The sequence below is a fragment of the Phalacrocorax aristotelis genome, chromosome 6, assembly GCF_949628215.1.
Source record: "Phalacrocorax aristotelis chromosome 6, bGulAri2.1, whole genome shotgun sequence".
Classification (NCBI taxonomy): domain Eukaryota; kingdom Metazoa; phylum Chordata; class Aves; order Suliformes; family Phalacrocoracidae; genus Phalacrocorax; species Phalacrocorax aristotelis.
Genome location: NC_134281.1, coordinates 18,729,357 through 18,744,105, shown reverse-complemented (window position 1 = coordinate 18,744,105; position 14,749 = coordinate 18,729,357). Strand labels below are relative to the sequence as shown.

Genomic DNA, 14,749 nt, shown 5'->3' with positions numbered 1-14,749 from the left:
CCAGGTTTGAGTGTCCCATCAAGACTTCTGTTAGGATTTTATTTCAAGTAATTCTGGCTGCTGCTCATCCAGATTTTATCAAGTCCTTGATACATGCACACTTGTGTGTGGGTAAAGAATCCTTTTTATATTGTCCTGTGTATTGCAAGATATGCCTTGTAGGTGCTAAGAACAGTGATGTTGAAAAATATGGTTTAAAATTAAGCCATAAGGAGCATCAGCAGTGAACCTTGAAAAATACATGACGCATTGAGAACAAGCTGAGTGGAGAAGATAAGATTCAGTCAGTCCCAGCTGCCCCCCACATGAATTGCTTTGAAAGTAAACAGCAAGCCTTAATTTCATGCTGGAAGCTAACCTGATTCAGGACTCTCTTTTATGTAGCTGTATAATAAAGGGAATTAGAACATTAATGTGGAAAAAAGCATCTTTTACATAATAAAATTTAAAAACCAGAATAGAAATTTTCTTTAGTACCACAAATGGCAAGAAAAAATACATGGTAGCAACCTCTCGAGTCTCAAGGTGCCTGTGACATACTATTTACAAAGTGATATTTGAACAACTAGAACCAGATAGCATTATATGTAATTAACATGCACTCATGCCTTAGACCCAGGGGCTAAACACTGCCTGTCATGCAGGCTGCTAGCTTTACAGAACTTCTGCCTTTCTAAAATTTGATGGTGGCTGGTGCAGCTGCACAGAGAAGACTAATCCTAATCATCTTCCACATCTTGTTTGCTCAGACTGAGATACTGAAGATCATCTGTAGCTGTACAGAGCAAATGCACTAAATTGGAGCAGTGCTTGCAAATGGCTGGGTACTTTGAACAACATCAAGTAAGAAATGGGATCTGATTCATTGATATACATGAAATTTTCTGATTAATAAAATACATCTCATATTCCTTTTGCTTGCTGCATTTTCCAGCAAGTCTAAATCGACCATCACACAAAGAAACAAAAGGACAGCTGCTGCAGTGCAGTAGGATGTGGTGATACTGGATAAAGAGATTCCCAGTCTCTCTCAGGTCTCGGAGACACAGCAGTATCCTACAGTCGGTCCTTCCTGTGCCAAGAGGGATCAGAAATCCAGTGCAGAAGTCTGGCCCTTCAGATTAGCATCTGTTAAAGGAGGCAGCAGGAGAGACATGAAAAGAAACTAAGAATGCACTGAATTGCACAGCAGAACCAGCAGCAGGTGTGGCTCACCCAGGTAAAGCTAAGCACGATGAAAGCCTTGAACAAAAATGGTGAGGGATGGTGAATTCTTCATTAAATCTGTGCAACTGTCTCTATAGGGAGTGCCCAAATTCAGTTTCCATTGGATGATTTTTGGGAGGACTATAATTAATCCTCATGCTTGGTGCACTGAGTAAGCACCAACATCGAGTAACAACTTAAGGAAATTCCTTAGGACCATTCATCCCAGCACTGGCTGTTGCAGATTTTTGCACCTTTCTTGGAAGGAGCTGGGGCTGGCCATAACTAGAGCACAGGTGCAGTTTTGCATCTGTATGTGAAGTCCAAAGTGAAAGCTCGCCTCCACTGAAGATAATAAAAGTTTTGCTCCAGGGAGGAATTCAGCAATACCTGAGAGATTACTATTTTTTTATTTTTCCTTTTTCTACTCTTGAAAAGCTGGGACACAACTCTGCTGCGCCCCTGTACCAGGGAGGAGTAGAAGCTGGGCACACACACTCTTCCTTTATCAGAACTTTTTGGTACTTCCTTGGCTTGCCACAGGTCTTTCAGCAGGCAGCATCCTTGGGTGCACAACAGCAGGGAAATGATCAATGAACAGATCCATTCTTTCCATAAAATCATTCTGAAGTGGCAGTGAAATTGTCCCCTCTGTAATGCTAGAGGGGTGAGCGGCATTGCTCGTACATAAGTGTCACTGTTTGCAGATGACTACTGCTGCTGCTTTATTGAATTGAAATTTTCCATTCTTGCTATCTATATTGGCCTGACTTCTATAAGTTGGAAAGCTTTTAGCAGAAATGCCTTGCCAATTCTCAGAATCTCCTGCTGTGGCCACTGCAAAGTGAACATGAGACCGCTGTTCATAGATGCTGAGCTGCATTCTGGGCTGACACCAAATTCCCTGAAGAAGGAACAAACGTGCTCAACCCCAGAACTGGCAGTGCTTAAAATGAAAGCTGAGTTCCTGGCTTGCTCCTGCAGAGCGTAACAGCAGCAGTGGTGTGTTCTCAGTACTGGCCTGAGCTCTGAGCCAAAGGAGTTCTTGCTTCTTCCCCATTGCCTACTACTACAGCAGGCAGATGGGGGGGGGGGGGAAAGCTGGAGGATGGGAAGGAAATGGGGAGATGAGAGCCAGAAAGAATACAGGAAGGAGATTGCTTGGGATGGCAAAGAACACAGAACTAGGAGTCAGCAAGGATAAAACTGAGAAAACAAATGAAGACCTTGGTTGTTGAAGATTAACGTGTAGATTATGATACTAAATGCCCAAGTGTGCTCGGTACTGGAATGGGCTGGGTACTACAGCCTTCCAGATGCTCTTATTCCCAGTGTTAGTGAGAGACTGGAAAAATCAGAGGATGTGGGAAGATCAGCACTAGGAAACATATTGTGGAATGAGCGTGGTTGAGATTTCCAAATGTCAAACTTTGTCTTCTGTCATAACAGATCTGTATTGCCTGAAATGGTATGATGCCACCTTGGATTTTATTCCTGCACTGGTCGAAGACCAGTGACACAGAACTCCCTGACATCAGACTACCTGCGAGTAACTGCAGCCTGTCTCGCTGTTTACCTAGCTAAAGACACCCAAGATATCTTCCAGACATCCCTGGTGTTCTCAGATGCAAATGGGAAACAGTGCCGCAAAATAAGCAAGAACTCTGAAGTGAAAAATTGGACTTTGACTCACTGATGTCTGTGAAACACTGCTACTAATTATGGGAGCACTAAAGGGAAGCCACAGGAAGTTTTCATGCAAGGCTCCCAAGTACTGAGAAGTAACTAGGGCACAGGGTTCTTTCTTAAAAAAAAAACCAAAGATACTGAAAAGCTTATTTGTTCCACGGAAACCAAGCACATGAGAGTTCCAAAAGGCTCCGGAAGTAAAGGCAGATGGAGCTAAAGCTCAGCAATTTTCAAAATCTGGCTTTTTAATTAATGCTTTATTCTTCAATGTATTGCTACAGTCAGGATTTACTTAAGTGCGATGATCTGTGACTGTGAAAAGGAGCCTGCACGTGAGTTTTTCATCTTGGGCTTTACCTTGGAACCAAAGTAAAAGTCTAGGTTCTTACTACTTCCGAAATAGAGGTTTATCCCAAGTAATTGATTTGCTGTCCTGTCAAAATATGCAGTGGCACGGTCACATCTTTAATTCTCTGACAGCTTTTTATCTCCTGAAAACACAAATAGCACTAGCCCTCCAGATCAAGTTCTTGGAAGACACAACATAAAGCACAGCAGTTACCCTCCACTTGCAAGTTGAGTACCTGCACTGTAACATCTTCAAAACAGCCACTGTCTCTTAAGCTGATGAAAATCTACTTCTGTGGAAAAAGGCTGTTAGGAGTTAGCACAGAATACATAGATTAACTCCCTCAGGTTTGTTTTTAGGCTGATCTTAAGAACTGGCTTCTTTGTGGAGCCCTCAGCATATAGACATACCATCAGAAATAAAACAATTGCATTAATATATGGTCCTCACTGGTTATACTGCACCAGTGACCCTAATGTATATTCACTTATGTGCTCTCAAACATCTGAGAACTAGTGTCAGGGTGTTGGGAAGTAAAAGCTGTCCAGGAGATAGATAGCAGTTATCTCTGCTTTACTTTGGGGAGACAGGAGTCCTACAAACAGCATTCAGGTTTGCCAGGACTGCTGTTGCACATTCCTCTGAACTTGTGCCTGTTACCAGGTAAATGCATCAAGACTTTTTTCCCCAAAGCCCTTGGCTCATTTGTTGTTAGAGTATCAACAGTGGGTCCAACAGCACTCACAGGCAGCGGAGCCTGAATGCACGGATGACTTTCCAAACAGTGTGGGCTGAGTAAACACTGAGCAGAAAGTCTGTCCTCTTTTTATCTAGTTAAAATTATGCCACATTGAAAAGAAAACAGACACCAGAGCAGTTTTTATCAGTACACACTGAACCTTTTGCTATTGTATTTGGCTTAAATACAAAATATTAAAGATATGAAGTAGATGGAAGAAGAACAAAAGTGACAAAACCATCTGAGAGTGTATTACACAAACTTGTGGATTACAGTTTATCTTGCAGAGACAAAATCTTCTCCTGCCATCAAGGTGGCAGTAATGCTTCTTTGACATTAATACAGTTGAAACATTCAGGACCTTCCCCTTGAAATGTTTCAGTTAAAATTAATTTTTTTCCATTCTTGCCTCATACTGTCTTTCAGATTGTTTCCTGCGGTAAACGTCATCTGCCAGAAAAAAAGGGTTTTTCTTATATTAGCGTTTTCCAAGTGCAAGACAGTATTGAATGTATGAAGCCAGTCACCTCGTTTTAAACTTGTCAATCTTTCTCTTGCAGACACTGACTGATAGCCAACTGAAAATTCAAGCCAACACAGATCCTTATAACCACTTAAAAATAGCTCATGTTCTTCCTCCTCTCCAGGCTAAAGTTCTTCCATCAGTCCTGATGAAATGTTTTCATAGGGAAACTAAGTTTCCGGTGTGATACAGTCACTTCTTGTCTACTTTCCCATGAGGGTAATTAAAAATACAAATGCCCAAACTAGCTGAAGCCAAAGGGAAACGAAATTTCAGGTGCAAAGTCAACGCCTGAGGACTGCCAGCATGGCTTCAATAATGTAGCTTTTTATTTTTAATAAACAAAACACAGGAATATATTCATCTTCATAGTCTTCCTAGCCATTCTTCCTGCCTCCCCTCACCCTGATCACCCCTAAATATCCATCACCAAATGGCATCTCTCACTTAAAAAAAAAAGTTTCAGTCTTGTACATTGCCACTTTGCATGAATTATGAAGCAGTAATAAGGCTAAACTGCACAGTTATTACTAATACTCACAGAGCATATAATATATGTATATATGCTACAATATAGTATATATATTGTATTACAACTATTATTACTATCATTTCGGCATAGCAATTTTTTTTGCAGGACAATAAGCTGAAATGGATGGTGTGCTTTAGTTTCTAACCTGACTTTTCTACTATGCAGATATGCCTCAAAAATATTAAACTGAAAAACCACAACAAAGCCAAGCCTTCAGAAGTGAGCAAGAAGCAATTCTGTTTGCAGTGAGCTTGTCAGCTATGGAAATTGTATCAAACCATTTTATCCTGCAGGAGACTCAACTAGATTTCCTATGAAGATGAGCATATTCTCACATAACATACGGCACAGCTCATCCTTCTTCGGAAGTACACAGAAATTTCTAGCAAAGTTTCTTAAAGAGACAAATGACACATTAAACGCTTTAAGTTCTAGAAACTAAGTGCTGTTTTCATACCTCTTTTTCAATTGAAGTCACCTTTCAGATGAACCCTCACCTACACTTAGTTTCTGACAACCCTGGTGAGTCTTTTTCAATGTAAAAACGTGTAATTTAGTATTCTAAGCCCAGTTTGTTTCTGTCCAGTGCCTTCTGCTAGGGAGGCAGAATCTGCAGTGTCACATCCCCCACTGAAGAGAAGTGCTGGACTTGCCGGTTATCGCTAAAGCCCCCCGGGTGAGGACCCCGCCATCAGCCCCAGCCACCCTGTTGTTGTGAGGGGGCCCCCCCGTGGCGTCCCCCGCTGGCAGGGCGGCGGCACACGGAACCAGAGGGAGGGAGTGGGGTGCCGGGGGGCAGGGGCGGTGCCGCAGGGACCCGGCCGCTTCTGCTGGGCCCTCACTTACAGAAGGTCTCCTTGCCAATGCGGACGTTGATCATGAACCACTCCATCGCTCCCCCAAGGAGGAAGAAGAAGGGTAGGAACCTGTAAACGCCGAAGCGCTGCTTCCCGGGCACCAGCCCCAAGAGGCGCTTCACCCTCTTGCTCACCAGCATGGGCGGGACGGGACGGGCGCCGTCAGCCCTGCTTCTCTGGGGAGGAGAGAAGGGTAGGCGTGTGAGAGGCGGGACTGGGCGGGCAACAGCCGACCCCGCTCTGGGAGAGCCCCAGGAGCGGGGCCGCAGTGCCCCGTCTTCCCAGTTACGCTGGGAGGACAAGAACCAAGTCACCCCCCACCACCACGACGGGCGGAAGGCCAAGGCGGCCCCTCCGCCCCGCCCCGCGGCGCGCAGCCAATCAGCGCGCGGCACCCGCCGCGCGCCCCTGAGCCGCACTCCCTTCACCTCCAGCCGCCGGCTCCAGACCCCCGGCAGCCGCCGAACGGAAGGACGTGGTCGGCGCCCACGTGACCCCAACGCGGGGCGTCTCGCCTCGCCTGATTGGCCGGGGCGGGGCTGCCGTGAGGGACCGAGGCCGTGAGGGGGCGGGGCCGCCGTGAGGTGACCGGGTCCGCCGCCCCCTGCCACTGCCGTCCCCCGCCTGAGGGGCTGGAGCGCGGCGAGCGGAGCCCACCCCCGGCCCCCGCCGCCACCCTCGGTCCTTCTCCGCCGGCGGCCGCTCAGCGCCGGCCCCCTCTTGCTGGGGCGTGTCGGGGCGTGGCGTGGCCCGGCCCACCCCCCGTCGGAGCGGGAGGCGGGGATTGGCGGCGCGGCGGGTGCCGCCGCGGGCCGGGAGCGGAGCGAAGCCATCCCCGGCAGTGCGCGGGCTTTCCCGAGGCTGCGGCGTCCGGCGGAGCGATGGCGGCGCTGGGCATGGCGGCACTGAGGAGGGTCAGCGGCGCGGCCCCGCGGCTCCTCGCCGTGGCCGTCTCCTGCCAGAGCTGCCGCCCCAAAGCCAGCCAGTGCCCCGGGGACGGCGGCCATGGGCAGCCCAGGGACCACCACCCGGCGGCCGCCAGCAGAGCCCGGCGCGGCGCCGAGCCCGGCCCCGCTGCGGGCAGCCAGCCCCTCCCGGCCGAGGGAGCCGACACCAAGACCTACTTGTGGGCAAGGTACCACGAGATGAAAAAGCTGGTCTACGGTAAGGGCCGCCTCCGGGTGCTGGGACTGCCACGTCCTGCCGGGCTTTTTCCTTTTTTTCTTTTTTATCCCCCTTTCCCCCCCCCCTCCCCGCTTTGCATCTCGGTGCCTTTCCCCGCGCCGCAGAACTGGAGATGTGCCCATCGCTGTGCAGCTGCCGGCGTTAGAAGCCTTCTCCCTGGCAATGCCATCTGCACGCCTCCATCGCCCCGGGCTCTCTGAGACGGTTTTATTTCTATTGAAATGTGGCCCCGGTCTTCCTCTCCCCATCCTGGGGTTCCCTCTGTGAACATCCCTCGGCTGGTCTCAACGTTTCAGAACAGGCTGAGTACACGGGGTCCTTCACAACCAGCACCCCTAACATGGATGTCATCATGGCAAATGGTCTAAATGAAGGGCTTGTTGCATTTTTCTCTAATTTGCCACTGGTTGGCATACGGAAAGGCGGTTAGACTAGGACAAAGAGACATGTTGACTGATGTGGTGAGGAGTCCAGGGTCCAACTTGTAACTCGCCATTGGCACAAGGGTGAATGTGGAGAAGACTGATGATGCTACTACAGCTACTAGGATGTCTCCTGATCCCAAGCTCAGTTTGTGTTACAGGCGCAAAACACCTTTTACTCACGTGCGTGTGTGTGCATGTGTTTGCCTCTCTGAGCAAGAAGTTACCTGGCTCCGTCAGGTACATTGACATCTTGCTAAGCAAGGAGAAAATTCATGCTACTCACCAAATCTGTCTGTGCATAAAATAGCACTGTGGTCTTTTTGGCAGCAGCAGATCTCCACTGTATTAAGCTCTCCTAAAAATGTGAAAGAACAGCTTTCATGGCATAAAGGCAGGGAACTTTTTCCTGCTGGTTTCTTGATTCTTGGGATACTGACGGTAAGCACTGTAGAGAGGTAGGAAGTGTGACTTTGTGTCTGCTGTTAAATAGCTCTCTGTTAGCTTTTAATTTATCTAATGGGTTGGAGAAGGGTGGCAGCCAGCCACAGGCATCTGGAAGAACCCTTTTGCTGTTCTGAGATTGGCAAATTCTGTTTGATCCGTTGGGTGCTCAGCCTGCTGCATTCCAGCTTTTGCAGGATGTGAGCTCCTTTGCCTGAGCCACTGGAGGCACTACAGGGTCTTTGACAGAGGACAGTATCTTCGTGTTAAATCCCTGCTCCAAGACTGAGTTGTGGTTTTAGCCCCACTGCTTGAAAGGAATTCCAACTTGCAAGACTTGTAAAGGTGTTTGGACCATAATATTCTCAATGGCTTCCCCCCCGCCCAGTGGTATTGAAAGCATAAATGAAGATATGTTAATAGACTGTGTCATGGTCTCTTGGGAAAAAGCTCTTTTTACTATGTGACAGATTGCGAAGTTTGTATTCACAGTTACACTTTGTTGCGCTGGAAGAGGTACAGTTGTTACTGGAGATAGACAAATAATTGGCAGGACTAAACACAAAATTAAGTTAGGTAGAGCAGACAAGATGAGTGTTACAGAGCAGACTCTACGAATCTTCAGATAACTATTAGAGATGTTAAATAAGAAGGCACTTGTTTAAAGAATAGTTCCCCAAACTAAAATCTCAAGGCTGTGCTGTTATTCAAGTCTTGTCAAGGAGAGCCATAAAAAAAAGTCGGTCCAAGTTGGTTTTAGTTGTTGCTTTGATGACTGAGTCATGCAAAATGTGGCATCAGTCTGTTCCTTTGTTCTTGATTTCTAACTCTGATGTAAAAGTGGGTGTCTGTGGTTGGGTTATGGATTTGAAAACCTTATCACGTCTCAATACTCATTGCATTGAGTTTGAGAAGATGCCTGTAGTGCTACCTTCTCCCTCCTTCTCTGGAACTCCACCTTTGAGGAGTCCTTTGCCCTATGTTGTCAGTTATTGCTGTTGGTTTTGGAGAGAGGTATCTGCCAGGAGAATTAATTATGTGTTTTCAAACCAGTTCTTGCTTAGGAGCAATGTTGTGTTTTTGTATGGAGGGGGTTCTAGCGATAAATGCTGACCAAGTTGGACAGGACGAGATGCATAGGACGAGAGCTTCTGTGCAGCAGCTCTCAGTGGTGGTACTGGTTTGGTGGCCAGAGCCCAGGCACCAGAAGTTTTCAACTTTGGAGAAACACATCTGCCTTCTGCCCGGTTTCATTGTGGTGATACAAACAACATTTCATTACCTGTAAGAATTTGAGGTTACTACTTCTACTTAATGCGGGCTTTGTTTTTTTTTCTTCCTCTGACAAAAGGAAAACTGTAATTGCATTTGTCAGAGGGGTGGTGTTGAGCAAGACTTGCTGTATTTTGGTTTTATTGCATCTGAAGCATCAAGGAAGGCTGATATACTCTCTAAGCAGTGTTGGAAGTCCTGCACAGCCAATCCTGAAACTCAATGGAACTGGCAAGCAAGTGAAGATTTGCCTGTAAATAAGTGTGTATGCTTTTTCCTAGATCTTTCAAACTTGCAAACGTAGCTACAATAAATCAGCTTTCCTAAGGAACCTTTACTGTTAAGTTCTTGCCTCTGCATGACAAGCTTGAGAGTGGTCAAGTGTGAGAACTACTGAGAACAGAGGCGTGTTTGCAGATAACAAGAACTTGGTTAGGCATTGATAGCACTGAGGATGTAGCTCAGAGGTAGTCCTTGCTCTTTTTAGTTTGAGATACCTTTGCATCTAAATAATGCAAGACACAGTCAGCAACATGTGCCCATGACGTCTGGAGACGGGAGAGAAGGCAACGCCCCTGTGTGGTCATTGCATTGATGATTTCAGTGCAGTGCACAGATCTTTTTTGCAACCCAGCACGTTTTGATTCTGCTTGTGTCGCTCATCTCAAGCAGGCACAAAGATTTAAGAGCCTCACTCTTTGCCAAACTAGGAAACGTGTCTAGTGCTATGATAATAAATGCCCTGTGAATCGCTTAGGGGAGTGTGCACGTTTCAAAAGTTGTGGCATCTACAGATTGAGCTGGGAGTGAAAATGACAATTAGCAGCCAGAACTGGAAGTGCAATCAGTTACATTAACTTCCAAATTCTGCTTTCCTAAATATAAAGGCTTTTTCTTGTAAAAAGCTGTTATATACCAGCATTCATCTGGTGCCTTTGTGTATATTAAAAATATTGTTTTGGAATGAAATGCTATTTTTTAATATTGTGTTTGGTTTGTGCAGATTTCACTGGTGAGAATTCCCAAAATATTTAGGCATAATGGCATAAATTCAATGGTCCAGCGTAATTTTCAGCACTCTCTCAACAGGGTTCCTCTTCATTTAATGCTCTTTAAGTAGTATTTCCCTCTCCCTACCGTCTTTTCAGAGGCATCTACTTTGGCTGGTTAGACTGCTTTGCAGTGAAATGGTGCAATACAACACTTCAAAAGGATAAAGAGGTACTTGGAAGGGAGGAAAAACTTGCAGTATGTCTTTAGAAAGCACGTCAGTGTGAGCAAGGGGAATTTTTTGATCCATGAAAAATGTGGAGGATGGTGGCCATCTGCTTTACAGTATCACTGTTTTCCTCGCTACTCTTACAAAGAAGTTAGCACAGATGTCTTCTTTGTCGGACCTCTGGGAGTACAAAGGGTGTGAGCTGCCTTTTTAAAGTATTCTTCACTAACTGTGCTGGGTCTGAGGTTGAGAAAAAAGGAGCATTTCCTGCATGGTGCTGGACGTACCCCCGGGGACATCCTTGACTGGAGAGTTTTTCACATCAGAAGGAGTCTTGGCGTCTCTAACCGTTGCTTACAGTTAATTACCTGTTTTTGTTTCCACCTCTGGGGTCCTGTTGGGGACTGAGTGCTATTGCTTTCTAACAATGTGGGCTATTGCCTGGGAAGAGGCACTTGTACTGTCATGAAGATACTCCGATTTAAGCAGCTGTTCAGGGACTCATAGCAGGAAAATGAAGGAGGTGGTGTGTGGTTACCTTGCATTTACACCCAGGCATAAAAAATGCATTACATCCAACATGCTTTCTTGTGGTCTGCCTTTGTTGCTGAGTTTCATCATGTACCAGGGATATGCAGACACTTCCCTTAAAACTGTCAAGAGCTGCAAACCGGAGAAAATTGTGCAAGTATGCATATTCTAGGAGTTTGTGTCTATTGCAAGAGCTGTTTTTTCGCCACTGTCCTCAAATGTACGCATGCCCGTTCTCCCTTAGATCATACTTCCTGGGTGAAGTGCTGAATAGACAGTGACTAACTGTGATATAATCTCCCTTTCCAGTTAGGACCCAGATGGAAAAAGTAATTGGGTTTATCACTCTTTTAAAACAACTAAAACTGGTTTGTTTTTTTTTTTCTTGCTGTAATTTATCATATCTGTCCAGAAATCTGTTTCAGTGTCTTGGTAGAGGAAAAGCAAAAGCTATCATCTTGAAAAATGGCATCTGGCATCTGCACGGGCTTCTGGAGGATGTCATCTGTTTGTTTTGACTTGACGATTGACATGCAAACTGAGACAAAGATCTCTGGCAGATTAAGTGCTGAATGGCAGCAGAGCAGTAGGACCCAAGTCTGCAGCCCAGGACTAAATTAATCACTCATAATTTGCAACCACCTGGATGGTTATCTTTCAGAAAAAATAAAAAGGCAACACAAAAAGCAAACCAAAGCAAACAAAACCCCAAACTTCGTAAAACCTGGCTCAGTAAGCCAGGCACGTTTTGGCTCTTGATTTGAAGCCCATCTTGCATGTGCACCCAGCTTCTGCCTCTTCCTTGATGTAGCCATCACCTGAAGAGAGACTGCATGAGCATAAACAGGGACTGACACTGACTGCTGTATTGAGGAAGGTGCTGCAAATGGACATTTACACTGAGCCAAACGTGCCACGTGAGTCTCTGGACTGAAACCCAGAGCTTTGTCCTTCTCTCTAGGAGGTCAGTGACTTTGAAATTACTGTAAATTTAAGATGGAGGATGACAGCGTGGAAAAAGCAAGCTGTCAGCAAGATGTTCCAAGTTTGGTTTGGTGATGATGGTGTGTGGTAGGAAACGCAGCAAGTAGATGTGTGGTGCTCCAGATGGCATGCGTAGGGAACATGTTATGTGTGAGGCAATGGTGATAAAGTATTTTAGCTAGTGTATTGGTCTTTCTTTGGTCCTTATGAGTAAGAGAAAACATGCTGTGTAAGTTAGTGACAAAACATCTAAGTGGGGTAAAATGAGCTGGGCAAGAGGCTGTCGAGGACAGCTCTGTGTGTTTGAGGCTGGCAGGGAGGACTATGACTTCAGTGGGTCTAAATATACTTCATAAATCATTCTGTGTGGCACAGTTAATACTTATGCTTCTCATCACAGATAAGGCTCACTTCATGCGCTTGGCGAATCTCAGACTACCCTTTACTTGTTACAAAATCACACCGCTCCTGTAGCTTTTCCTGGTAGTATTTTTGCAAAAGTTGTGGCTGGCATATGTTGTTGAATCTAAATGGGTCTTATGTCTTCTGTGAAAGGAGAGATGGGGTTCATGCAATGGATTTTTGCGCTGCTCTCAGACTATCAGAATGTGTTGCCACAAATCTTTTGCACTGTGATGTGATTATGTTGTGTCATTCATTTTCCTTGTCAGGGAGAAAAATAACACCCTGCAAATCCTTATGTGTGCTTAGAAAAAGATCTTCCCACAACTTATCTGGAGGTGAGGACAGGAAGTGGAGCTCTGTTTGTGGTGCAGAGAGCATTTATGATGAGAGAATGAAAGTTGTGATCATCTGAATCCTATTTACATTTCCCATCTTTTCAAATCCCAGTGGAAAGTACTCTGATTGCATTCATCCTCTTCAGTCTTTTCTAGGAACTTTGACACCAGCAGGGTCGCTGAAAGAGGTCTCTTGATCTTGCTGTGTAGCCAATAAGTCAGCCCTCCTACCTTAAAATACTGCTTTCTTTTCTGGTAATTCCCCTCTAGTTCATCTGGTGAAATGCATTTGAAGGCCAAAGGAAAGTGAGTTAGGAGAGAGGGATGGGTATGTTTTGTAATGCATCTCTTCCATGAAAAATAAATATTATATCTGAATCCTCTGTTTCTTCGGTCACCTCTTTGGATTAGTGCTTGCATATGTGCTTTGGACAATTACCTAAACTCTGTAATCATTCCAGACAAAGTCTTTATTGGGAATGGCTGGTATCTCTTTCTAATAATATTTTTTTTTGTTCTAGATTCAGATGAAACTTGGTTTTGTAGCAAGGAAGCAGTAAAGAACTGGCACAGGCGTTCTTGCTAAAAGCCAAAAGTTAAGGTAGGAAGGGAAAAAAATCCTAACTGTGGATGCTGTGTAGGATCTCAAAAATGTCTGCACTTTTCCTATCATTCGAAGAGAAAATGATCCATCTTTGTGGGGAGAGGAAATGTATCCTTCCCCTCTCTGTCCCCAAGTGTGGATGTGACTAGGCAACCTACTACAGGGAACTATTTTTATTGCTCTTCCTCGTCTTGCAATGGAGAGCTCTCATGGAGTGGGAAGCCTGGGGAGGGTCTGTTCCTGTCTCTCCCATTGTAGTGCAGCTAAAGCTCTCCGCTCTCTAGACTAGCTCTGAAAAAGGATATACAGGTAGTTCAACTGCTAGGTCACTTGGCCTCCATTTTCCCAGTGGTCTGGGGAGCAAAGTGTTATTCACAAGCATCTTGCACAGTAACCCTCTTTTGAAGAGACAAACCACACGCAAGGACTGAGCTGTTTCCGCAGCTGTTTATCAGAGGAAAGCCAATAACTTGTTGCTATCCACATTACATGTTCCAAGAGTGTAGCTTAATATGGTTTTTCTTACATTTTGTTGGTGTTTGTACAAAATCTTGTTTTATCCTGCCTAATAATAACAATAACAATAATTTTTTAAAAAGCCCTACCAGTACCTGTAGGATTGCTCTGTGAAGTCTGGCTGCTTCTGTGAGAAACAAAAAATGCCAAAAGGCAAACCTCAAAATTTCTAATTTTAAGTAATCTAGATTTCTCAAAGAGCAGAGTTAGCCTGTTTGTCTTGCTGAAGTTTTAAGTGAAGGGTGCATGTTTTTCTCGTGATACATTGCAGCAACCTTGCATGTTGGTGAGCCTGCTGAAAATGCAGCTGCTGTGAGCTAGAAATTTGACACTTAAAAATCTTGGGTCTGCTTTGTTTCACGTGGGCCAGAGACCGGGGGATGCTGTTTTGCAGCTTCCTGACACAAAAGGTCAGTCTTACTGTGAAAGTGGTGAGCACCATCACCAGACACACCGAGAGATTTCACAGTGTGCTTTTTCCTGGGGCGGATTATTTGAATGGCTTAAGGGCAGCAGCACTGTGCTTCTGCTGCTGTGAGGTACTTGCAGCTGATGTCAGGTCCAGAACAAGAAGTTGAGATTTCAGTGATCCTCACAGTTTCTCTAACCTCTCCCCTTTCCCTTCTCTTAGATCTTCTTCCACCAGGAGTCTGCAATCTCCTCAACCCGGCCGCTATCTATGCTAACAATGAGATCAGCCTGGGAGATGTTGAGATATATGGCTTTGACTACGATTACACATTAGCACAGTATTCTAATTTACTACACTCTATGATTTTCAACACTGCCAGAGACATCCTAATAGAACAATTCAAGGTAATGATGTGCTAAGAATTTCCACTCAATTAAGCTTACCACTGTCTTTGTGACACTCCAGATGTGCTTACAAAATGCGGCATTGAGCTTATGTGTCAATTTACTTGTTTTATTGAGATGA

The 14,749-nt window shown here is 45.3% G+C and overlaps 2 protein-coding genes across 2 annotated transcripts in view; one reads left to right on the top strand and one right to left on the bottom strand.

Annotated features, from left to right (window-relative positions):
* Nucleotides 1-4,121: 4,121 nt before the first annotated feature.
* Nucleotides 4,122-6,584, bottom strand: UQCC5 (ubiquinol-cytochrome c reductase complex assembly factor 5). Its single transcript, XM_075096358.1, has 3 exons — nt 6,324-6,584; nt 5,885-6,071; nt 4,122-4,433 (listed from the first exon to the last, which is right to left on the bottom strand). The coding sequence occupies exons 2-3, from the start codon at nt 6,033-6,035 to the stop codon at nt 4,372-4,374; spliced, it is 213 nt and encodes a 70-aa protein (XP_074952459.1). The 5' UTR covers nt 6,036-6,071; nt 6,324-6,584; the 3' UTR covers nt 4,122-4,371.
* Nucleotides 6,585-6,641: 57 nt separating this feature from the next.
* The window catches only part of NT5DC2 (5'-nucleotidase domain containing 2), a 33,678-nt gene continuing 25,570 nt past the window's right edge, over nt 6,642-14,749 (top strand). Inside the window, exons 1-2 of the mRNA XM_075096352.1 lie at nt 6,642-7,059; nt 14,444-14,628. Coding sequence (XP_074952453.1) covers nt 6,777-7,059; nt 14,444-14,628 — 468 coding nt within the window. The 5' untranslated portion in view covers nt 6,642-6,776. The remainder of the gene's footprint in view (nt 7,060-14,443; nt 14,629-14,749) is intronic.

Excerpts from the sequence above, each read along its gene's own strand:
- UQCC5 (XM_075096358.1), bottom strand. The coding sequence starts at position 6,035 with ATGCTGGTGAGCAAGAGGGTGAAGCGCCTCTTGGGGCTGGTGCCCGGG. Across the intron at positions 4,434-5,884 it reads CATTGGCAAGGAGACCTTCT|ATGACGTTTACCGCAGGAAA; the intron begins GTAAGTGAGGGC and ends TTTTTCTGGCAG.